At 34.0% G+C, this 23,001-nt stretch overlaps 3 protein-coding genes across 3 annotated transcripts; 2 read left to right on the forward strand and 1 right to left on the reverse strand.

Moving 5' to 3' along the window:
* Window positions 1–883: 883 nt before the first annotated feature.
* LOC123904887 lies at window positions 884–4,609 on the reverse strand (the record flags this gene model as incomplete). Its single annotated transcript, XM_045954494.1, has 2 exons — window positions 4,552–4,609; window positions 884–1,416 (listed from the first exon to the last, which is right to left on the reverse strand). Coding segments are annotated over exons 1-2 (591 nt in total), but the record flags the coding sequence as incomplete, so codon positions are not given.
* Window positions 4,610–7,071: 2,462 nt separating this feature from the next.
* On the forward strand, window positions 7,072–8,947 carry LOC123908570 (thymidine kinase a). The gene is made up of 4 exons (XM_045959241.1): window positions 7,072–7,239; window positions 7,356–7,500; window positions 8,143–8,264; window positions 8,367–8,947. Exons 1-4 carry the CDS (start codon window positions 7,133–7,135, stop codon window positions 8,629–8,631), a joined length of 639 nt encoding a protein of 212 aa, XP_045815197.1. The 5' UTR covers window positions 7,072–7,132; the 3' UTR covers window positions 8,632–8,947.
* Window positions 8,948–15,127: 6,180 nt separating this feature from the next.
* LOC123908164 (protein BREAST CANCER SUSCEPTIBILITY 2 homolog A-like) lies at window positions 15,128–22,882 on the forward strand. Its single transcript, XM_045958710.1, has 18 exons — window positions 15,128–15,534; window positions 15,682–17,139; window positions 17,232–17,356; window positions 17,468–17,616; window positions 18,220–18,342; window positions 18,740–18,937; window positions 19,025–19,106; window positions 19,194–19,244; window positions 19,333–19,408; window positions 19,503–19,614; window positions 19,712–19,783; window positions 20,921–21,116; window positions 21,189–21,365; window positions 21,597–21,739; window positions 21,848–21,910; window positions 22,008–22,221; window positions 22,383–22,550; window positions 22,641–22,882. Exons 1-18 carry the CDS (start codon window positions 15,360–15,362, stop codon window positions 22,695–22,697), a joined length of 3,639 nt encoding a protein of 1,212 aa, XP_045814666.1. The 5' UTR covers window positions 15,128–15,359; the 3' UTR covers window positions 22,698–22,882.
* Window positions 22,883–23,001: the final 119 nt, after the last annotated feature.

Below are 23,001 nucleotides of genomic sequence, written 5' to 3' on the forward strand. Positions count from 1 at the left end.
TGCAAAAAACTATGATTATTACGATGGTCAAGGAACAAATGAAACTGATGAGGACATATCACATATTGATAATAACATGTCACAGTGTACTGATAATGTGTTCGGTCAATCATTCAGTAGATTGTCAATTACCGGTCAACTAACTGAATCATATATTTTTGAATTGACTCTTGGTCACTTAAACAAGGCTACAAAGACTCAATTTGTAAGTTGTTATTCAAGCTAAAGTTTATTTGTTTCTTTCATTTGCTTACTACCATATTGTTTATAATGTCTTATTCTAATAAATATTGTTACTTTTTGTAGACATTACCTTCTGAATTTAGCAATTATGTAAGGCAATACAATTTTCATAAGTTGGTTCTACAAGTACCAAACAAGAGCAGTTCAATTGTTCAGCTCTATTTTGGAAATACGTTATATCGTTCATGTTTTGGAAAAGTTGGGGATATGTGCTTTCAACGATAGAAGCAAGAGGATCACTTGAATTTGGAATCAATAAATATGATGGAATGTCAAGTTCTAAATCATCGTCGTTGTCATCTCCAATTTCTCCATCGCCAACACCCAAAACCCATTCAGAAAACAATCTTCTTTGTTCAACGTCTGCACTCGAAGCACCACCGAGAAGCCTCATGATTTTACTCAATGTTAAAACTTCAAAAAAATTCCAAAGAATCGAAGAATTAATAGTAGCATGAATAACTTTTGTCCTTGTACCTTTGGCTATTACTGGTAGAATTTGTCTAAAATCTCCGCCAAAAACAACAATTTTTCCACCGAAGGGAATGTGTTTATTTTTTTCATCAACAGACTTGAGAATATCTTTTAAAGTTCGATCAACAGCTTCAAAACAATGTTTGTGCATCATTGGTGCTTCATCCCATATAATGAGCTTTGCTTTTTGTATTAATAGCGCCAAAGGGCTTTTAGGAACTATGGTACATGTTGAAAACTCGTCAACATTTAGAGGAATACAAAACCTTAAATGTGTTGTTCTACCGCCAGGTATAAGCAATGCAGCGATCCCACTTGAGACCACTGTTAAAACTATCTCACCTTTTGAGCGTAATGCGGCTGACATGACCCTCCAAATAAATGTCTTCCCTGTACCGCCATAACCATAAAGAAAAAACACATCAGGTTTGTTTTCGTTAACTCTCGTCATGATTGTGTCATATACTTTACGTTGCTCTAAAGTCATAGTTGACATCAATCTAACATGTTCCTCAGCTAATGATTGTCTGTTATAATTCAATTCGTCGTGTATTAAACTATTTTGTATATGAGGAACTAATGATGTGTCTACTTTAGGCATTGGAGGATAATCTTTTAAACTCTTCCCACAACTACGTAACATCATCTCAATATCTGCTAGTGCATATTGTATTAATTGATCATAGGTTAATATTAAATCTGCAATGTTAAAATCAAAATAATGAATGTGATTAGTGACATGACTATGGTTGTGTTTGGTTGTATTGCAAAAAAAAATGATTTAGCAGAATTGAGTTTGATAGATTTGATTTTGGTTAAAAGTGAGTTAAACATAATTCATTTATGTTTGGATACATTAACGTAAAAATAAAGGGTATTTATAAAAAATATCAATTCTTTTTCCAATTTTTTAAAAACTGCAATTTAATAAACTGCATAATAAATAATTTAAAAAGTGATATAAGCAAGGTTACATGAAACATTAAAATGTGAAAGATGTTTTTTTTTTTTAATAGATTTCAATAGTGTTGAAGATGTTATAGTATGAGAATATATATATATAACTTTCCAAATCACACGTGATAATAACTTTCCAAATCTCACATGATAATTATTCTCTAAATTTATGATCCGGTAGAAAAATAATCATTGATCAGGAAAGACATAAAAATATTTCGTGATGAATAATATAGTCAACAATAATTTTGATATGATATACTTTTAAAATTGATGGTGCTTATCAATTATTGCACATAATTTTAATCACAATTGTTATACTTGCCATAGTGGTTGGAAATATTGCCTTGCACTGAAGGGTTGTGAGTTTGAATCCTAGTCAAGACAAAATTGTATTATTTTTTAATAAAAATTGCAAGATAAAATGCAGTTTTACCCCCTATTTTAAAATGCGGAATTTTACCCCCCCTATTTTATAATTTGTTGGATTTTGCCCCCCAGCAAAATTCTACACAAAATCTGCTTCTGAGCCTCATGTTCAAAGCTTCGCACAGAACTCAATTTGGATCAATAATTCACAAAAATGATACCGAAACGACCGTAATCGAGTTAGCTTTCCACAGAAACAAACCCCACTAAATTTGGAGTTATAGAGAGAGATTAATTACTGTTTTAGTGAAGGTCTGTCCAATAACTAATTATGCAGAAATCTACTTGTGACCTTCAAATTCAACATCGTCTACCGAACGCATCGTAACTCCAAATTCGACGAAATTGAAATGCCAACAAGGGTAATTTTGTTAGCTTTCCATAAATGTAAATAGTATTAAAAAATGAGCTACAGGGTGAGAGGCATGACAAAAATCCCAGTAGTAGTTTCATACGATAATTAATTTGAACACACCTTCACTAAAACGGTAATTAATCTCTCTCTGTAACTCCAAATTTAGTGGAGTTTGATTCTGTGGAAAACTAACTCGATTGCAGTCGTTTCGGTACCAGTTTAGTGAATTATTGATCCAAATTGAGTTCTGTGCGAAGCTTTGAACTTGAGGTTCGAAAGCAGATTTTGTGCAGAATTTTGGTGGGGGGAAAAATCCAACAAATTATAAAATAAGGGGGGTAAAATTCCGCATTTTAAAATAGGGGGGGTAAAATTCCGCATTTTTCAAAATAGGGGGGGGTAAAACTGCATTTAAGCATAATATAAAAGATATATTTCTATTGGGTTATTTGAAGAGAGAAATAGTGGTGGAAGAGAGAATGAAAAATTATGATTTGGTGGTAGGGATGGATTTATGAGAGTTAGAGATTGGTATATCTTTAATTTTTCATTTTAATTTTTGTAAAAATGTATTTTCTATGATAATTTTAGGGTTTTTTTTGGGAAATTAAGAACATTTTTACAATATAATGAAAGTGAAAGTGGATTGTTAAGTGCGCTTTCATCTAAGATTTACACATTATCTAAAGGTGGCAACTTGGCTACCCATCTCATAAAATTGGGCTAGGCAGCCCATCCTAGGTGTCTTAAATATAGTGGTTGAGGAAAATGTGATTTATAATATCATTAAAATATTATTAGTTTTTAATTGTGGTAATATAATTTGTCATAATTATAAATTCACCCCATATGTAATTAAGAAACGGATGTTCCCAATGCACTTACACCATAATTCTCAATAGTTATGCAGTAGAAGTTCCAATGACAGTTGCAACACAATTATTATTTATAGTTTTTCTTTTTTAATATTTTCATTATTTTAATAAACTTGCTTGTCAAAAAAAAATAAAATAAACTTGCTTCCAAAAACTAATGGTTGGAGCATGGTTCGTTTTCAAGAAAATGGTTGGAGCATGGTTAATTTGTATATAAATTCATTTATTTTTGCTAATTTTTTAATTTTCATAAATCTCCTCCAATTTTTTTTTTTTCACCCTCTGATTCCTAGGGGAAGGAGGTCCTGGTAGTCCAGAGTTCGGGGTCCCCTCCCAAATGCAATTGCGGGGATCGAACAGTGGTCCTCCCTATCAAGTCTAGCGTCAATCACCACTGAACCAACTAACATTGGCTATCTCCTCCAAATTCTTTAAAAAAGAAAAATCCCCAAAATACCTATTTTTTTCTACATAACCCAAAATTTAAATATAATGACTTTTATTTTTGTAAAAAAATTTAAATAAGTTTTTTATCAAAATTAGATGTTTCATTCCTCAAAAAAAAAAAATAGTCAACTTTTTTCTTTCTTTTTTTACATAATATGGACTTGCTTAGATTTAACATAATAGATAGAAAAAACATAGAGACATATAATTTTTTTTTGGTGAATTATCAACCTAATGACATCAAAGAGAATATATTACTCCTAATTAATTAAAGAGATGACTCAATTTTGGTCTCTTACAAATTTCTGACAAGACAATTCAATATCTAACAAAAATAAAACTCAAATTAATTTCAGACATTTTTATACTCGGGACAAATTAGTCCCTCTGACTCTGTTATAACAAATCAAGAACTAATTTGTCGTTAGAATGAAAATGTCAATGACTAAATCGAGAAAAAGAGCTTCACTAATGATGAATCAAAGGATGAAGTCATAAGTACTCAGTCGTTGGCTTAGGCGTTGTGGGACGCTCCCGTTTCAGAAAACATCAAATTTCCAAATTTGCCAACCTTCGAGGGAAAAACATATCCTTAGAACATTTAATGGCAGTTGGAACTCAGCTAGCAATAACTGGAGCGGCGGATCACCTAAAGTGGAAGCTACTTTCAGGAACCCTAAAAGACACCGCCCTAAGATGGTACATGAACTTGTCTACCAACTCAATAGTAAGTTACACTGATTTCGCTCGAAAGTTCATTTACCAATTCACCGGTTGCAAGCATATCAATGTAACTGCAACTAGTTTGTTTAGCATTCGCCAAAACCATCACGGATCGCTCCGTCCATATCTCACCAAATTTAATGAAGTCACTATTAAGGTCTCAAACCCCAACTAGGAAATGTTCGTTGTGACTTTCCATATCTCTGTGCGCGGTTTTGTTAGAAGCTATCGTGGGCTAGACTCATCAACATCCAATTCGACCTACTTTGCTTGAAAGGGCTAGGTAGTGTACAATAATTTGACACTGACAGTGTGAAGGAAAATAGCGTGTATAAAAGAGATTAAAACGCAGCGGAATTAAAATTTCCTTCACTGAATCCTTGCGAATGGGCATGATCAGGGTTAAACGTTATACCTTTGTAGAACTGAAACAGCAAACTCTTTGCTTCTCTTATTGATCACAAGCACCACACGACGGCAGCACCTCTAGCTAGTCCACACGAACAGGTCTTCAACTTTCAGTGCTAGCTGCTACAAGATGAAGGCTTAGGAAGTGCGGTTAGGGTTTCAGAGTTTTAGGGTTTCTCTGAAAACGAATTGTGAAAAAGCAAAACAAACTGAACTACACAAGCTTCTAATTATAGAGTTTCTTGTGTGGTCAGTTGGGTCAAACGGTGTTTGGTCTTCTTAAGCCCAAAACTGTTTTTCACTAATCGCACCCTCAAAATAAGTCTTACTTATTTATTCCATATCGACTGTCCTTATGTGTGTGACCCTGTAGGTTCTTATGACGTTGGCAATAATATTAATCTGAATATTATAAACAGTGAGCGGTATCTAGCAACACATCACTGCTACCCAAGTCACAAGAATGTCACGTGATCTGACAAACCTTTCCGTGATAAAACTCATGTGTATAATTACCCTTTTACCCTTATGTCTATATTGAACACAAGACATAGTACGTCACCCTTGTTAAGTTCAATATTAGGCCCATAGACATATCTCCTGTTATGTAGGAGGGGTAAATTCCATCTAGGTCACTCATGTCCCTTAGCATGATTCGTGGAATACCCATCAACCAACTTTATAGTCATCCTGTTACGGATAACTTTGAATGGCGACAAAGTACTACACTCCTACATCTAGGGAACATAGTGGTTTCAGGTCGAAGGGTGGAATACACCACTTATCACTATGAGAATATCTTGTGACATTTCATAACATACTATGTAGTATTCTCATGGTGGGTCAATCCGATATAAATATTACTCTTAATATTTATATCTATGTGAAGACTTGATAACTCTTTATATATGATCCGTGAGATGTGATCACCAGTCTACCAACATAATAGTCTCTATGTTTTGATGTTATCCCAATTCACATTAAAGCTCGACTACGGATGTTTTAAGAATAATGTTCTCATGTGTAATGGATTCTCACGATTAAGTCACACTTAACGTTCCATTCAATGAACTTACTATTCTAGGGACTCTATTATTATTTAACACATAAACATAATAAAGAAAAACCTTTATTTAATAAGTAAATTATCCAATACAAGTATCATGCAATTATAAATAATTGGCCTCTAGGGCTTACACCAACACAGTGTACAATAATTAAACACCTAATTAAAATAAATATAGGGATTTAAAATTTTTCTTTACTTTTTTGGTACAAAAATTTTCCTTTATTTAATACGATTGTTTTAAGTAGTTTTAAAATTTTAAAAGGATTATTGCAACTTGCTTAGTGCTACGCGGCAACAATAATGTGCTATGCAAAGCTTATTATAAAAATAAAATAAAAAGTGATAATGCAAAAATAATGTTAGGGAGAATAAGTATTTTAGAAAATTGAGCATTAATGTACTACAGACCAAAATTAGCATTACAAAAAGATGAGCTTTAATCCCAAAAAAATAATAAAAATTGAGCATTAATGTAAAATGAGTTTAAAATGTAATTACATAAAATACATTGGTACTAAAAAGTTTGACTATTAAGATTTTGACAAGTAAGTTGGGTCACTCTACCCAATATATTGTAATGGGTAGTTAAGAATTTGCCTTATCTAAAAGTAAAAGTGAATTATTGAGTGCGCTTTCACCTAAGATTTTCCCTTTTCGAATATTTTTTTTTTCAAGAAACATAGTTCGTCACTCAAAAAATTCGATGACATAATAACGGGTGCGTTTGTTATAATTTTTTTAAGAAAAAATTATTTTTTTCTTAAAATAAACTATTTTATCATTTTAATAATGTTTATTATAGATATTTTAGAAAATCATTTTTAACCCCAAAATGAAAAGTTAATCCTAATATTTGTTTTAGAATCTATTCAAAATTTCAAATACAAAATTCAGATCCAGATTTAGTATTTTGTTTACATTTTTGAAATTATTAAATTTTAGATTCCCTCCAAACGGCACGTCTGTTCGAAAATCCCTATTTTCCCTCCACATTTTTACCTCCGAAATCAAATTAAATTCGAATTAAAAACAAAGTCAAAATTCCACTCCCACCACCACTATATATTATTCTATTCTTCCATTAACCCAATCAAACACGAACAAATAAACAAACAAACCCTCATTTTCTCTTCAAATTCCAATTCAAACTAAATGGCTTCTTCTCACTCTGGCGAGATCCATCTCTTTGTGGGTCCCATGTTCGCCGGCAAAACTACCTCCCTTCTTCGCCGTATCAAGTCCGAGGTCGATAACGGCAGGTATAAATCGTTGATTCTTTAATTAAATCAATTTTATTTTGAAGAAATGTTATGATTATTGATTGGGGTGATTTTTTTTTTCCCCCTAATTGTTAATAATTATTTTTGTTGTGAAGGAATGTGGCGATGTTAAAATCGAGCAAGGATAATAGATATGCAATTGACTCTGTTGTGTCGCATGATGGTGTTAAATTCCCTTGTTGGGCTTTGCCGGATTTGATGTCGTTCAAAGATAAATATGGCCATGAAGCTTATCAGAAGGTAGTATCAATGTTTTATCAATTATATCTTTTTTTTTTTAGTAATTTTGATTTGTCTTGCAATGTAAAGATACAATTTTTATTATTAGTTATATATGGGTTATTTAAAAGCTATGAAGCACAAACACTTCTCAGATTAGGTGTGTTCCGGTGTTGGATATGTGTCGGTGTCTTACACTGACACATGATTCCATTGAATGATGTGATTTTTTCAAATTATTATTGGTGTTGACGTGTCGGTGTTTGTGTTTGGTGTTCGTGTTTGTACTTCATAGATTACAAGGGTTGGGGTAATCATATCGATGGAAATTACAATTATGATGTTTTGATGTGTGGTAAATAAACTGTTCAAGGTTTTAAATAGTTGATGATGTTTTATTGTTTATGCTATGATTCTTGATTGTGAAAATTGTAGTTAGATGTTACTGATGCAGTTGCAAACTTGCAATTATGATCGTCTTGTGGTTGTGGTTGTAACAAATGTTGATGTTACAATTGGTATTACTTAAGGTTTTCCTAGAATCTTGATAGCAATAGCATTGATTGAATAACATGATGTATGCTACTCTAATTTAAAGTAGAATTATAACTTTTTTTATTTTTTTCATTTAAATTTTGATTAATGTCATCGTTTTGTATGCAGTTGGATGTAATTGGTATAGATGAGGCTCAGTTTTTTGAGGACTTATATGAATTTTGCTGCAAGGCTGCTGATGAAGACGGTAAAATTGTCGTTGTTGCAGGCTTGGATGGTGATTACTTAAGGTATAATTTGGAGAAAAACCACTATGGCTTTTAGTGTTTAGTTTTACTCAAATTATTGTTTTACAATTTGCCCTTCTAATGTTTTGGCGTTTTGTTCTTCAGGAGAAGCTTTGGCTCGGTGCTTCACATAATACCAATAGCTGATACTGTCACTAAGTTGACAGCTCGTTGTGAAATGTGCGGTAAACGTGCCTTCTTTACTTTGAGGAAGACAGAAGAGAAACAAACTGAGCTAATTGGTGGGGCTGATTTGTACATGCCGGTATGCCGCCATCACTATGTGAATGGTCAAGTTGTTGCGGAAGCTACCAAGAGTGTCTTGGAATCTCAAACAGTTAAGATTGTCTTGGAATCTCAAAACATTTAAAAGTGGTTCTCTTCTCGAGGAAGCTGCAGGTGTTTAATAGTAGTAATTTAGAGGAACTGGTTTGGTTTAAATGTGTCCTTAACATATGACTTGATTCTGATGTGTGATTCAACAAGTTTGTCCAACAAGCCATGTTGAATTCTATCTCACATGATCTATTTGTTTTATCAATACTCTTCTAATTATGTATGTGTGATATATAGTGGAGTTTCTCAGAGCTTTTTTTTTTTTTTTTTCCAGTCATATTATATATTTTACTTATATCAATAAAGAGTTCCTTGTTCACAAGTTATGACAAAAGCTTTTAGTCCATGTGAAAAACCTTTGGTTGCTCAATCTCCACTGTTGTTTATCCTTATTTTGAAGTATCGCTCGTAAGTCAGGAAATGGTAAATAACAATTTTTTTATGTATGTGGTTAAAGAGATATTTCTAATTTCCCTTTAAAAATAAGCAGCAAACCAGTCTCATGAAGCACTCTGAAGACAATTATAGAAGCCAGGTCTGTGTTTTGATCAAGTTCCTTAACCATGACTGAGATCCATATTAAAGTTATAAGTTATTTTATCACACTGTCAACTGTCTAACTTAAACTAACCAGTACACACATTCTGCAACAATACAAATTCCTCACAAAAAATATTAATGCTTAGAACAAACAAGTTCCAAACAGATTGAAGTGTTTACTGCTAACTCTTCTCTGAACCAAGACAGATAAATAAAACTCTCACATCCAATTGGATTATAGTGGCGCTTCCTAAACTGTTTTAAGACATTGCCATAACATGGAAAATGATTGACCAATGCTCACTGGCCTTAAACAGAACATATAAGCCACCGTTTCCACCTTTCTTATAGCCTCCTTCAGCAATTCTATATTCTGTTGTTGCATACATCCTTTTTTTTTTGTTGCAGACATCCTGAGGACCAATTTGTAAATATGTACATGGGAATGAAATCTCCATTGGCCCCTCTTATCTACTCTAAAAAAAAAGTCGCTGGAGCAATACCAGAGTTCTATGCTCCAACTAGCTCAAATCTTACACTATAGCTTGTTTATGTAGACATCAGCAACTGTGTTGTAGGTGCTTTTCTGGTGCACGAAGTCCCTGTGCTTTGCTGGTGCGGTTTTGAGGAGGTCAAGATTTCTGCATTATTCTGTTCTTGGAAGACTGCACACTCTTCTTTGTCTTGGAGATTGATCTTTTTTTTTTTTTTGCGTTGCTCATCTGGCTGGAGACTCTTTGCTTGGCATCGTCTTGGTTGATCTCAATCTCGTTGCTCAGTTGGCTTCGGTTGGAGAATTTGATGCTTATCATTTTCTCGAATTTCCGAAGCTCGTTGGCTGGCTTGGAACGAGATCCCAAGGCGAGGCTAAGTTCTCTTTATATTTTCAGGTGAAGCAGCTGGCATTGCACCGTTCTGGTATCGGTTATATTGGAAAGGGGCAGTGTAGTGTTTGGTTGAAGAATTGGTTTTGAAATTCTGTTGTTTTGGTTTTTGCTGTGTTCTATTTTGTCAGCTTCAATAGAAACTTGTAGGAAGGTGCTGCGTTGTCCTGGTATAGTTTGTTTTGTTTTTATTGATAACTCCTGTACTGATGTTTTGGTTTGGAATGTGGATGGAGTGTACTCAGCCACCAATAGCTTGGGACAAGGGTTACAAGAATGTGGTTATTGAATCCGACCCCTAAGTGTTTTTGGATCTTCTCACCGCAACCACTCCACAGTTTCATCCTTATGCGCCTCTCATCGACAGTATTCGTAGACTTATGTGTAGACAATGAACCATATCTCTCTGTTATAAGATTGGCGAAAGAAACGAAGGTGTGGATTGACTTGCTAAGAAGGGTGTCTTGTCTTCTTCTTCGCTGCAGCTTTGGAACTGTTGCCGCCTTGGTTGTCCTCCTCTATTGTTTTGGCTGGTGCTTATGGCATCACTAAGATTAGTTTGTAGTTTCTTTCTGTTGTCTTTTATTTTTCCCTCTGTATAGACATATGCCAATTGCATCTTTTAAATGTTGCCATTTTCTTCTTAATTTTTAATATAGATAAGTATTTATTTCATTAGTTCCACCAGTCACAGTTTAATAATCATAATTTTGAGTTGCTTTCTTTCTCTTGTCCAACATTTGATTTTATCACCATTTTTAAAAAATTAAATCAACAATGTCTTTTTTTTTGAACAAAAATCAACAATGTCTTAATAGAGAGAAAATTGGTTAACTTTATGACTGATTGAAAAATATATACTATCTCCTACTGGATTAAGAAAAAGGATAAATGAAATAAATAAAATATAAATTTTACTAAATTATCTTGGCTTAAATGCACTTTTGATCCCCCTATTTTCAAAAAAATGAAGTTTTGGTCCCCCTATTTTAAAAACCAACTTTTTAGTCCCCCAATTTTAACTTTTTTTGAGTTTTGATCCCCCATCCCATTTTAGGGCTAATAATGACATAGATATTAAATTTGTCCACATGAATGTTGCCACATCATTAGTTACAAGGCCGCATCAACAAAATTAACCCGAAAATGGGATGGGGATCAAAACTAAAAAAAAATGAAAATAGGGGACTAAAAAACTGGTTTTTAAAATTGGGGGACCAAAACTTCATTTTTTTTTTGAAAATAGGGGACCAAAAGTGCATTTAAGCCAATTATCTTTATTAATAATCTGTGTATTTTCATTATTATTAATATAAAGTAGAAAATAATAATTTGAATCTTCCTTGGTATTTTACTGCTATCTATGGAAGTCCGTAGGAGGATCGTCGAGGTATTCTGTGGAATGATTTGAAACATATTGCTGAAGGTATGATGGGTCCTTGGCTACTAGCAGGAGGCTTTAATGATATCTTGAGTATGAATGTAAAGAAGGGTGGTGCTGCAGTCAGTATGAGGAAATGCAACTTGTTTAAAGCAAGAATTGATGCTTGTAAGTTGTTGGATTTGGGTGCTGCCGGCTCAAAATACACGTGGCGAGGTCCTATTTTTCATGGGGGGCAGCACATTTATGAATGGTTAGATAGAGCTCTGAGCAATGACGAGTGGAGGTTGAAGTTCCCGGAAGGCAGTGTTAAGGTGCTGCCAAGATTGGACTTCTCTGATCATTATCCTATTCTAATAAGTCCAACAAACACTACGCACTATCAAGCTACTAAATTATTCCGCTTTGAAAGTGTGTGGCATATAGAAAGCTCTTACTTTGACTGCTTGAAAAATAATTGGGATTTGAATGCATCAATATGCACTAATCTGAAGAGCCTTCAAGATGGAATTATGAGATGGAAGTTGAGTAGCTTTGATCAGGTGCTTAAGAAGAAGAGAGAGTTGATGGCTAGGTTGGGCAGTATACAAAGAAGTATTCAAAATGGTAATAGAGCTCGCAGACTTGTTATGTTCGAAGGTAAGCTTCAACGAGATTTGAGTGTTATATCGAAGAAAGAAGAATTGGTGTGGTTCCAAAGGTCGAGGGCAAAATGGTTAACTGATGGAGATCGGAATAGGAGGTATTACCACATCAAAACTGTCACAAGAAGGAGGAAAAATGATGTCTCGATACTAAGAAATGAAGGTGGACAGTGGGTAGAAGATGCCTTACAAATCAAAGAATTGATTAATGGTTATTATAAACTGTTGTTTACCATTAACCAAGCTCCTTGTGCTTGGCAGCAATCTGCCATTACATTTCCAGTTCTGACAGATGAATACTTGGTTAAGCTGGATGCTCCTATTGATGATGCAGAAACTAAGCACGTGATTTTTAATATGCAGCCGTGGAAAGCTGGTTTTTTCCAAAAGTCTTGGCATATGTTGGATCAAATGTTTGTAGATTTGTTAAAGATGTTTGGATGAATCAAACTGGTATATGCTTAATCCCCAAAGTTGATCATCCAGAGTTTGTTAGCCAATTTCGTCCTATTTCCTTGTGTAATAACATTTACAAGGTGGTGAGTGAAGTTATTGTCGAAAGGCTTAAAGAATGTATCCCGATAGTAGTGTCTCCTTTTCAAATCGGGTTTTGTACCGGGGAGAAATATTCACGAGAATATTGTGGTTGCCCGAGAAATGGTTCATATTATGCGTAAAGGGTTACTTCGCCATTAAAGTGGATTTGTCGAAAGCTTATGACAAACTGAACTGGGAATTTGTATGGCGTATTATCATGGAATTGAAGCTGCCGGAGAGGATGGTTAATGTGATTAAGTATTCCATTACTAGTGTGGAAACAAATGTTAAATGGAATAGTGCTTGCACGGATTACTTTTGGCCTCAACGGGGAATCCGACAAGGGGACCCTATGTCGCCGTATCTGTTTGTATTGTGCATTGATAAATTGTCGCATGCTGTTGAGGAAGGGGATTGGAAGGCCAATCAACTATCGTTAGCAGGAAGAGTGACACTAGCTAAAAAGTGTGTTGGAAGCTATACCTATTTATCCAATGATGACCAATGTGATTCATAAATCTTGTATTAATGAAATCCATAAGATGCAGAGGCGTTTCATTTGGGGAGACAGAAACTACGAGAAGATATCATGCTATAGGATGGGACATGATGACACTTTGGTCTTTGCTACGAGAAGAAATCAATTTTATAAAAATGGTCTTGCTAATACTACTTTTGTGAGTATGATAAAATGAGAAACTAAAAGTACAATTTTTGAATTCATCCATGGACATTGATGTAGTCCAAATGAAGGCACACAAAATAAGTACAATAATTTATTTTGTTTTTTCACAAGTTATATTTAAAATTAGACAAAATTACGTTGCAGGTCCTTTATCTTTTTTTTTTTAACACTTTGGTCTTTATTTTTTTTAACACTTTGGTCATTTATCTTTTTTTGTAACACTATGGTCCTTTATTATTTTTTATTTGTAACATTTAAGTCCTTTATTTTTTATAAATAAATAAGATAAGGATCAAAGTGTTACAAAAAAAAGGACTAAAGTGTTACAAATAAAAAAGATAAAGATCAAAATGTTACAAATAAAAGATAAATGACCAAATTGTTACAAAAAAAGATAAAGGACCAAAGTGTTAAAAAAAAAAGGCAAATGCTAAATAGTGCCCCCGGGGCACTCTTTAAGCCCTTAAACAATAAGCTTTTTATAGAATTTTTATCGGAATGCGTAAAGTCAACGCATTGGAAATTGTAGTATTTAACTTTTTGAATAAAAAGTTTCTTTAAATGGAATGCTTAAAGAGTGCCTCGGGGGCACTCGTTAGCAAGACCCTAAAAAAAAAGATAAATGACCTATAGTGTAATATTGCCTTAAAATTATAAAGATGACTTCATCATTGAGATGAATTATTTAGGAAGTGAAATGATAAAGGAGAAATTATCCCTCTCAATAAAAACTAACAATATTACACTATGTTTGGTTGTCAAAGAGATAAGAAAGAGAGAAATAGTGAAGAGAGAAATAAGAGAGAAGAGAGATAGAAGATAAATTTGATATAAATTTTATATGGTTTGGGTGAATAGAAATGAGAAGAGAGAGATTAATAAAAATTGAAAAATAATAAATTTAGGCTTAATTAGTAAAATGGTCCCTTAAAAATATTTTTGGTTTCACATTGGTCCCTTAAAGAAAAAAAAAGTCTGAATAGGTTCCTTAAAGAAAAAAAAGGTCCGAATAGGTCCCTTAAAGACATATTCGTTAATCAGTTTGGTCCTATTCAGACCTCTTTTTAGGGACCAAACTGATTAACGGAGATGTCTTTAAGGGACCTATTCGGACCTTTTTTTCTTTAAGGACCTATTTGGACCTTTTTTTCTTTAAAGGACCAATCTGAAATCAAAAATATCTTTAAGAGACCATTTTACTAATTAAGCCATAAATTTACCATTTTTTACAAGAAAATAAATTAGTTGAACGAGGGTATTGTTATAAAATTGTTTATTTCACTTCTTGACAAACAAACCTCTCATAATATAATATGGAGAGATTTGTTTTTTACGGTTACTAATCATTATTTTTCCGTCTTTCCTTATTTCTCTCCTCATCAAAACTATAGAAATAATCAATTTCTTTGCTATTTCTATTTTTCTTATTTCTCTCTTTTGTAAAATCTACCTAAACAAACACAATGTTAATTTTTTTTTACAATGAGCCGAGGATAAAACTCAGAATCTATAACAATAAATAATATTAATTATTTAAATTAAACAATATTAATGATTTAAATTAACCAATTTTTTTTGAAACAAATTTAAATTAAATCTTTAAAAAAATATTTAAAGTTCTTTTATTATAAAAATTATTATTTTATTATAATAATAAATAGTAATACAAAAAAAATTACTATACACCAAGTCACCAACCGTGATTGTGTAAACACTATCTACCAATAACAAATAACAATCATATTTTTTTTGTCATATCAACTTTTTTTTCTTCTTGGTACCACATGATAAATTAATTGTTTTTTATCGGATGATCATGGATAAAACTTTCATTATTGGTGTATCTCCATTAATTAAATAATTATTATAAAAAGAAAAGAGTATTTTTAAAATTTTCACAAGAAAAATATACACAGAAACCAGAGAAGAGAACAGTAGTGAGTGCGTATCTCGAAGAAGCGAAAATTTGTTTCCCGCCATCCCCCAGAACAAAAAAGAATTCGAACAAATGAAATCCCTAATTTACTGAGTTAAACCCTCAAATTCAATCAATTACGAAGAAGACGAAGAAGATTCAACAGAAGAAAAAAAATGTCGACGTGGCAGTTATTCTCCGACGCCGACAACAATTACCGGTGGCAAATCAACTCCGACGACACTTCAAATCTTATCAAACCTCCCACTCCTCCTATTCCCACCTCCACCCTTCCCTCTATGTACAATCTTCTCCTACATGCTTCCACTTCACACCTTTTCCAACCTCAAGGTATGATTCTCAATTTCATTAACCTTATTATTTCTTTTTATTTTTTTATTCTTCGTCATTTTATGATAATAATTATTGAATTATTTTTTATCTGGCGAGGTGAATTTTGAAGCGTTTTGATTTTAATTAATGTATTTTTGTGTGCAGATGATGAAAATGCGATGGATGATAGTTTTGGATTCTCGAATTCGCTTTTCAAGACAGCTTCTGGAAGAAAAGTTACTATTTCTCCTAATGGTATTGTTAGAGCAAAGACTTTACTTGGATTAGGTTTGAATGATGAAATTGTAAGTAGTGATATTCAAACCCCTCTTAGTGCTAAGAAATTTAATGGTTTTGATGAAGAATTGCCGCGTTTAAAGGTTATTGATAGTTGTAAAAAGTCAAGTTCTGTGTCGTTTCAAAGTCCTTTAGTTAGTAGATTGAGGAATGGTTTTGAGGATAAAATTGTGCAACCAGATAGTGCTTGTAGCAGTGTTAAGCAAGCTCCAGTTAAATTCCAATCTGTTGTTAGTGATATTCAAACCCCTCAGAATGTTAAAAAGTTTAATGTGTTTGATGAAGAATCACCTCATTTACAGTCTATGGATAGTTGCAAAACGAAGAGTGTTGTGTCGTTTCAAAGTCCTTTAGTTGGTAGATTAAAACACGGTTTTGAGAATAAAATTGTGCAACCAGATAGTGGCAGTGTTAGTTGTGCTAAGCAAGTTCCGAGTAAATTCCAAACTATTGGTCATATTCAAACCCCTCAGAATGTTACAAAATTTAATGCGTTTGATGAAGAATCACCTCATTTACAGCTCATGGATAGTTGCAAAGCGACAAGTGTTGTGTCATTTCAAAGTCCTCTAGTTGGTCGATTAAAGAACGGTTTTGAGAGTACAAGTGTGCAGCCAGATAGTGGATTAGGTGGTGGTGCTAAGCAGTCTTCAATCAAATTCCAAACTGCAGGGGGAAGGTCATTATCCATTTCCCGTGATGCGCTGAAACGCGCTAGGAGCCTTCTTGGTGATCCTGATTTAGGAGATTTCTTTGATGGAGGGGATTCACTTTTCTCGTTTCCGGATAAGAGACAAACCAACACAATCATTTCTTCTGTTGAAAGAAGTGAGAGTAATAATACTCAGACTCCTTTGCTTCATCAAATGACACCAGAGAGCAATCACAATCACATGAAAAAAAGTTTCAAATACCCTTTGCAGCCTTCTAAACAAATGGAATTTTCAAATAAGCTTCCCCATGAAGGCAATGGGAATAACTTAATCAGGAAATTTGATGATGCTGTGAATGAAAGTGACTGTGGTCGTAAAAGTAGCAGCACTCCTGGACAGAAACCCTTGTATAACAAAAATGATGTGGTTAACTCAACAATAAAAAGTTCTTCATTGAATGGTTTTTCTTCAAGAATGGGTTCACGTGGAAAGCCTTTGGGCAGGGCATTGGTTGATATTTCCAACACAACTACCACAATTAATACAAACAATAAACAACCTTCCGGTGGGAAAAGGAGACTAGGATTAAATGCAACTGTTTCTTCCTTCAAAAAGCCTCGCATTTCCAATATCTCTGCCTCTGGTGACCAAGTTGTTCAAAAGTTTCCTAACGGTAAGCATGACTTGGGATTTTTTAGTACATTCCTTTCATATTTATTAGTTGCAAGATCTATTATACTCATTGTGATATGTGTGATTCTTAAGATTTGTCTCAATTATCATCTGGTGCTTCTGGATGCAAAAGAAATGTTTCTACCCGATACCCATTTCGATATCCAAGGATGCACATCAAGGAATTTTTCGCAGTTCCTCCATTAGAACAAAAACTGGTCAGTGCAATAAATATATGCTCAATATTGTTTTTCATCTTCTCCTAGGACCTCATTTGGTACTGAGTAGTACTGACTATAATTTGTACACCAAAATGAAATTTGTTGCAGCATTTTCCCAACCAAGTCAGACAGGTGACGTCAGGTAATGCAGGAAAGTACATATTCAATGATGGGTCTGATGATAGTGGTACGGGAGCAGAAGCTTTCGTCCATCTGTTGGCACAGCACGGAGCTTCCCTTCATTTTGCTTCAAAAGAGTAAATTGCTTCTGTCCTGAACTTTTGCTTTCAGTATCTCTGGAACTGTTAATGAAAACCTTGCTTTGTAATTTGTTAATCTATACTCCCTCCGGACTCAATTAAAAGTAAAAATACCTACCTTCACACTTGTTAAGAGTGGTACTTAAATGCATCTAAGTTTCTTGATTTCATGTAAAAAAGAAAGCACATTTACTACCTCGCACCTATTTATGATGACCATCTTCTCGCAATATTTATAATTAATGTGAGGGCGTTTTTGGAATAGTAGCATTAAATGTGCATAGAATATCTAACTTTTGCTTATATTTGAGTCCAACACATTTAAGCACTTTTGTGCATATAATTTAGTACACAGTAGTATGATGCAAGGCCAGGTTATTTAGGTAGTTGGAGCATGTCCGAAAGTAATTGCAACTTGATATATTCAATTGTTATGTGGATGATAAGAGCTCCTCTGTGGTTAAATTTAATAAATTAGGGGAGTTTGGTACTAGGAGGTCACGGTGTGTTATGTTTTACTCATCATATTTTACTTAAAATATGTTCTTTTGCCTAGTTTTAATTGGCATAGTTATACACTCTTATTGCACATCTCTCTAGGTGGGTTTTGAATCATTACAAGTGGATTGTTTGGAAACTGGCATGCTATGAGAGATGCTATCCAGCTAGGTGCGCTGGAAAGTTTCTGACTGTATCAAATGTGCTTGAGGAACTGAAGTACAGGTATGTAAATGCTCTTGGACAATATATTTTAGGTCTATATGTAAAGCTTAGACAGAATTCATAACTTCTTTTGTAACTAACTTTGTGATTCTGAATGTTCTATTTTCATTACCATCAACAAAGAAAAATTACATCTTTATATAGCCTTCGCTTAACCTACACTAGTGTGTAGGATAGCAGTATTGATTAAAATAAAAGTGTAGGATAGCAGGAACAGCCATAACTAACTCTTAACCTTCACCCAGTGGGTGCAGTATAACTATAGCTATAACTGAAGCTAGTTACAATTACAGCTGTCACATAAGACAGCTGGTACAGTTTGCTCAGTTTATAACCGTGACTTTGAGGTATGTCTCATATACTTTATAAAAAACTAATGATGACATTTGATGCATAGATATGAAAGAGAAGTGAATCATGGCCACCGGTCTACCATCAAGAAAATTCTCGAAGGGGATGGATTGCCTTCTTCAATGATGACTCTCTGCATATCTAGCGTTCACTCTGATCATGTACTTGAAAGTGGGACATTATTTGAGGCACAAACCGGGAATCAGAGCACGGAAGCAGTAAAAGTTGAACTAACTGATGGATGGTAAGAATTTCAACTTGCATGCTGTATGAATCTATGATTTCAAAATATAAGAGGTTGCCTCGAACGCAGAGTGGTTTTCTTTCACAGGTATTCTATAAATGCCATTTTAGACGTTCCATTGTCAAAGCAACTGGCTACTGGAAGATTGTTTGTAGGACAAAAGCTTCGGGTAATGTGCTGGCCTCTATTTGTTTATCTTACTTTCAACGACTATAACACAGATAATACTGATTTCTTTTTCATATTCCTTGTGCAGATCTGGGGAGCAGGATTATGTGGCTGGAATGGGCCAGTTTCACCCCTTGAGGTTATTTGTGGTTTAGGATTATGATCGAGTATTTGTGTGTATGTGTATTCCTGTTGGATGGTTTCCTCAAATTCTGTTCTAATTTTAGGTGTCATCAACAGTTAGTTTATTTCTTCACATGAATGGAACATATAGAGCTCATTGGGCTGATCGGTTAGGATTTTGTAAGCATCTTTTAGTTTGTGGATATCATTCTTTTCAAGTTAGAGAAAATTAGCATCTTGTTCCATGAGCTTATCTTCTTGAGCTAATCGACAGGTAAAGTTGCTGGTCCACCTTTGGCTTTTAAATGCATAAAAAGCAATGGCGGTTTAGTACCTCAAACTTTGGCAGGAATTACTCGCATATATCCCATTCTTTACAAAGAAAGGTAACTTAAAACTGATTATCACAGTAAATTTCTTTTCAGAAATATTTTTTTAATTATGCTATCCAGAAAGTCAAGAACTATTTTCCTTATATATTAGGTTAAGCAGTGGACGATCTGTTGTCATATCAGAGAGGATGGAGGATAAAATGATGGAGCTGCACAATCAAAGGTGATTTCTCATGTTATTCATAAGCAGAAACCACTGTGGATTAATATTGCCATCAATCTCCTTTTTCTTAGTCTGATGTGAATATTCCCTCAGTATTGATAGCTTTTTGTGCTTGTACTTCAGTTCTCTATCTCTGTTTGAGTTTCACAATCGACTAGATTGCATATTATCTGGCTAAATTTTGATGTTCCATGTTCCTTTTCCAATATACATGGTAGAACATATTAGATTCTGCAGACAATTAAGGTTTGGTAGGCCTAGTATCTAGAAGCAAGGAAATGAAAGGAAACTTCTTATTTATTTTGTCATTTTGCATCTCACCAACTCGCAAACAGATCCTTTAGAAAAGCAATTCCTAACCAGTATAGTGCCTTCTTTCTAGGAACACGAGCTTGGATTTATTGAATGAAAAACATGCATAATAACTACTAACTTTTATAGTTAGTTTCTAGCAATATAAGGTATTGGGTCGTTGGTATCCTGCCTATTTTAATGTTAATATCACGAGGACATGTAAAACGATGGATAATTGGCATGCCAACTGCCAAGGATTGTGATACTAATAATCATTGGGAAAAGCATTTGGCGACATTTGGTAATAAACTGACAATAAGAACCATAGCCATAAAATTGTAAAATAGAGTAAGTTGTGCTGCAAAAGTTTGACCAAAGGCAAAAGGGGAGCATGATTCCTCATAATAATTTGCTATAAAATATTCTAGAAGAAAGGATAACAAAAGGAATACCAGTTCCAAAAAAAAAAAAAATTCCAAGAAAACCATTTCCCCCCATCTCTAGAAAAGAAAGAAATGTGCCAATAAAATGATCAACTGAATCCTATTGATAGTTTCTGCTACCCATTTTTCTTTTAATGTCTGATTTCTATCTATTTGTAAACATATAGTTTTTCATCTCAGGTGAACTCTATATTTCTGCAATAGAAATTTATTGCCTTTAAAAGCATTTTTGGCATAGATTGATTACGTATGATTTTGTACATGGTTGTGATAGGTAATTGTTTAGCTAGTCAGTTAGTTAACTAATGATCAGGTTCTCACATGTGTGGTTGTTATTTTCACATTCCATTAATATGAATGTTGTTTTTTGTGCTATGACTAATCACCTGTATGGCGTTAGACGCTCCGCTATTGTAGATAACATTGTTTCGGAGTATCAGAAGGAAAGAACGGGTTCACATATTTATGATTATGGCGATAGTGAAGGGGCTAAGATTTATAAGATGCTGGAGACAGCTGCAGAACCCGAATTCCTAATGGCAGATATGAGTCCGGAGCAACTTAATTCTTTTGCTGCTTATAAGGCCAAATTAAATGTGAGGTTATATTCCTGTATTAGTAGAAATCTATATGCAGAAAGATATTTATGATTTCACATCCATCTCCAGGCAACCAGACAGTCACAAATGGAAAGTTCAATTGAGAAAGCTTTGAAAGATTCTGGCTTGGGGAACAGAGAAGTAACGCCATTTATGAGGTTACGGGTAGTTGGATTAACTTATAAAACTCGACGAGAGAAGCCTAAAGAAGGCATAGTAACAATCTGGAATCCAACGCAGAAGCAGGTGAATCTGATGAGCCAATTGCAAAGATTAATCATATTTCCACATGTTAATAATTTTTCAGCATTTCTATGGCTGTAGAGTTGTATGAAGATGATTTTCCGATGCATGCCTAATTGGTTACTATACATTTCATTTCCCTTCTTCCAATACTATGTCATAAGTGTTTATCATGGACATTAGAAGATTGCTCACAATTAAAAAATTTCTTTATATTGTGTTACAATGTGATAGCGCCAGGAGCTGGTAGAGGGAGAAGCATATGCAATTGCAGGACTCACACCATCAGGCTCTGATTCGGATGTCCTTCACTTGCAGACTAGAGGATCTACTACCAAGTGGTTGCCATTATCTTCTAGTGCAAAGGAACAGTTTAAGTAGGTCTCTAACACTCAGAATAGGATGGAAAAAAGAAAAGAGAATTTCTACTTGGCTTTATTATGGTTATGTTAATTCTAAACCCTCCCTATTGTTGTCCTTTGCAGGCCATTTTTCAGTAGTCGGAAATCAATCCCATTGTCAAGTTTGAGTGACATCCCTCTTTCCAAGTATTGTTACCCTAGTCCTTTTATATCTTTGTGCTAACAATAAAAAAAAGAATATCAAGAAAATATTTGACATAGCCTTGTTATTATTTTTATACAGTGAGTTCGATATTGCTGCATTTGTTGTGCATGTGGGAGAGGTTTATACATCAAATCAGCAAAAGAAACAATGGGTTTTTGTTACTGATGGATCCATCATGCATGGTTTACGGTCAGAAAAGTTAATGGACACGTTACTTGCCATTTGCTTTTGCTCTCCATTGATTGATCATGATTCATTTCCACCAATCAACTATAACCTCGCTGGATCTACGGTAATTACATGGTTCTATACCTTTTCTTACTACCATTTTTTAAGCTATACATTATGGATTGGGATTGAATTCCATTGTTTTAGGCTGTCTAGTTTGCAAAACACTATTAATTCTGCATTACTTCAGAAATTAGGTAAAACCTGTGTTATTGTTATATGCAGGTTGGTTTCTGTAATCTTATAAAAAAGGAGAAAGACCATACAAACCATGTCTGGGTTGCTGATGCTAATGAAAACTCAACCTATTATTTGAAATTTGATTCCCTACACTGTTCTCACCTCCAAAATGCTGCCAGCTCCGTCACAAGATGGGCTAGCGAATCTAGCTTGGTATGCATCATTGAGTTCTACTGTATCAAAACTTATGCTGCATGGTTCAATTTCTATTAACACACTTTGTTTCTTCGTTTCTTTCCGCAGATAATGGAGAAACTCAAGGAAAATGTGTTCGATATAATTGGTGATTGTAAAGCATAGATGGAGAAAAGGAGAACTGTCCAAAGATATGCGCATGTTTCTCTGTTGGCTATGTAATATTAAACAGTTTCTGAAATCCATGACACCATTGACGTAGTTAAAAGTTAACAGGTCCTTTATAAAAGGATAACAAGCCTTTTGAAAATATAATGTTAGTGTTCCCAAAATTTTTGGGTGATGCTAAATGATCTGACCACTGGCAATTTTATCAAACAGCAGTAAATATTTATGAAAAAATATCCATTTTTGTATCATTGGGTAACATGTTCACAAGTAAATAATACTAATCAAATAACCACAGCTA

The sequence above is a fragment of the Trifolium pratense genome, linkage group LG2, assembly GCF_020283565.1.
Source record: "Trifolium pratense cultivar HEN17-A07 linkage group LG2, ARS_RC_1.1, whole genome shotgun sequence".
In the NCBI taxonomy this organism is placed as follows: Eukaryota; Viridiplantae; Streptophyta; class Magnoliopsida; order Fabales; family Fabaceae; genus Trifolium; species Trifolium pratense.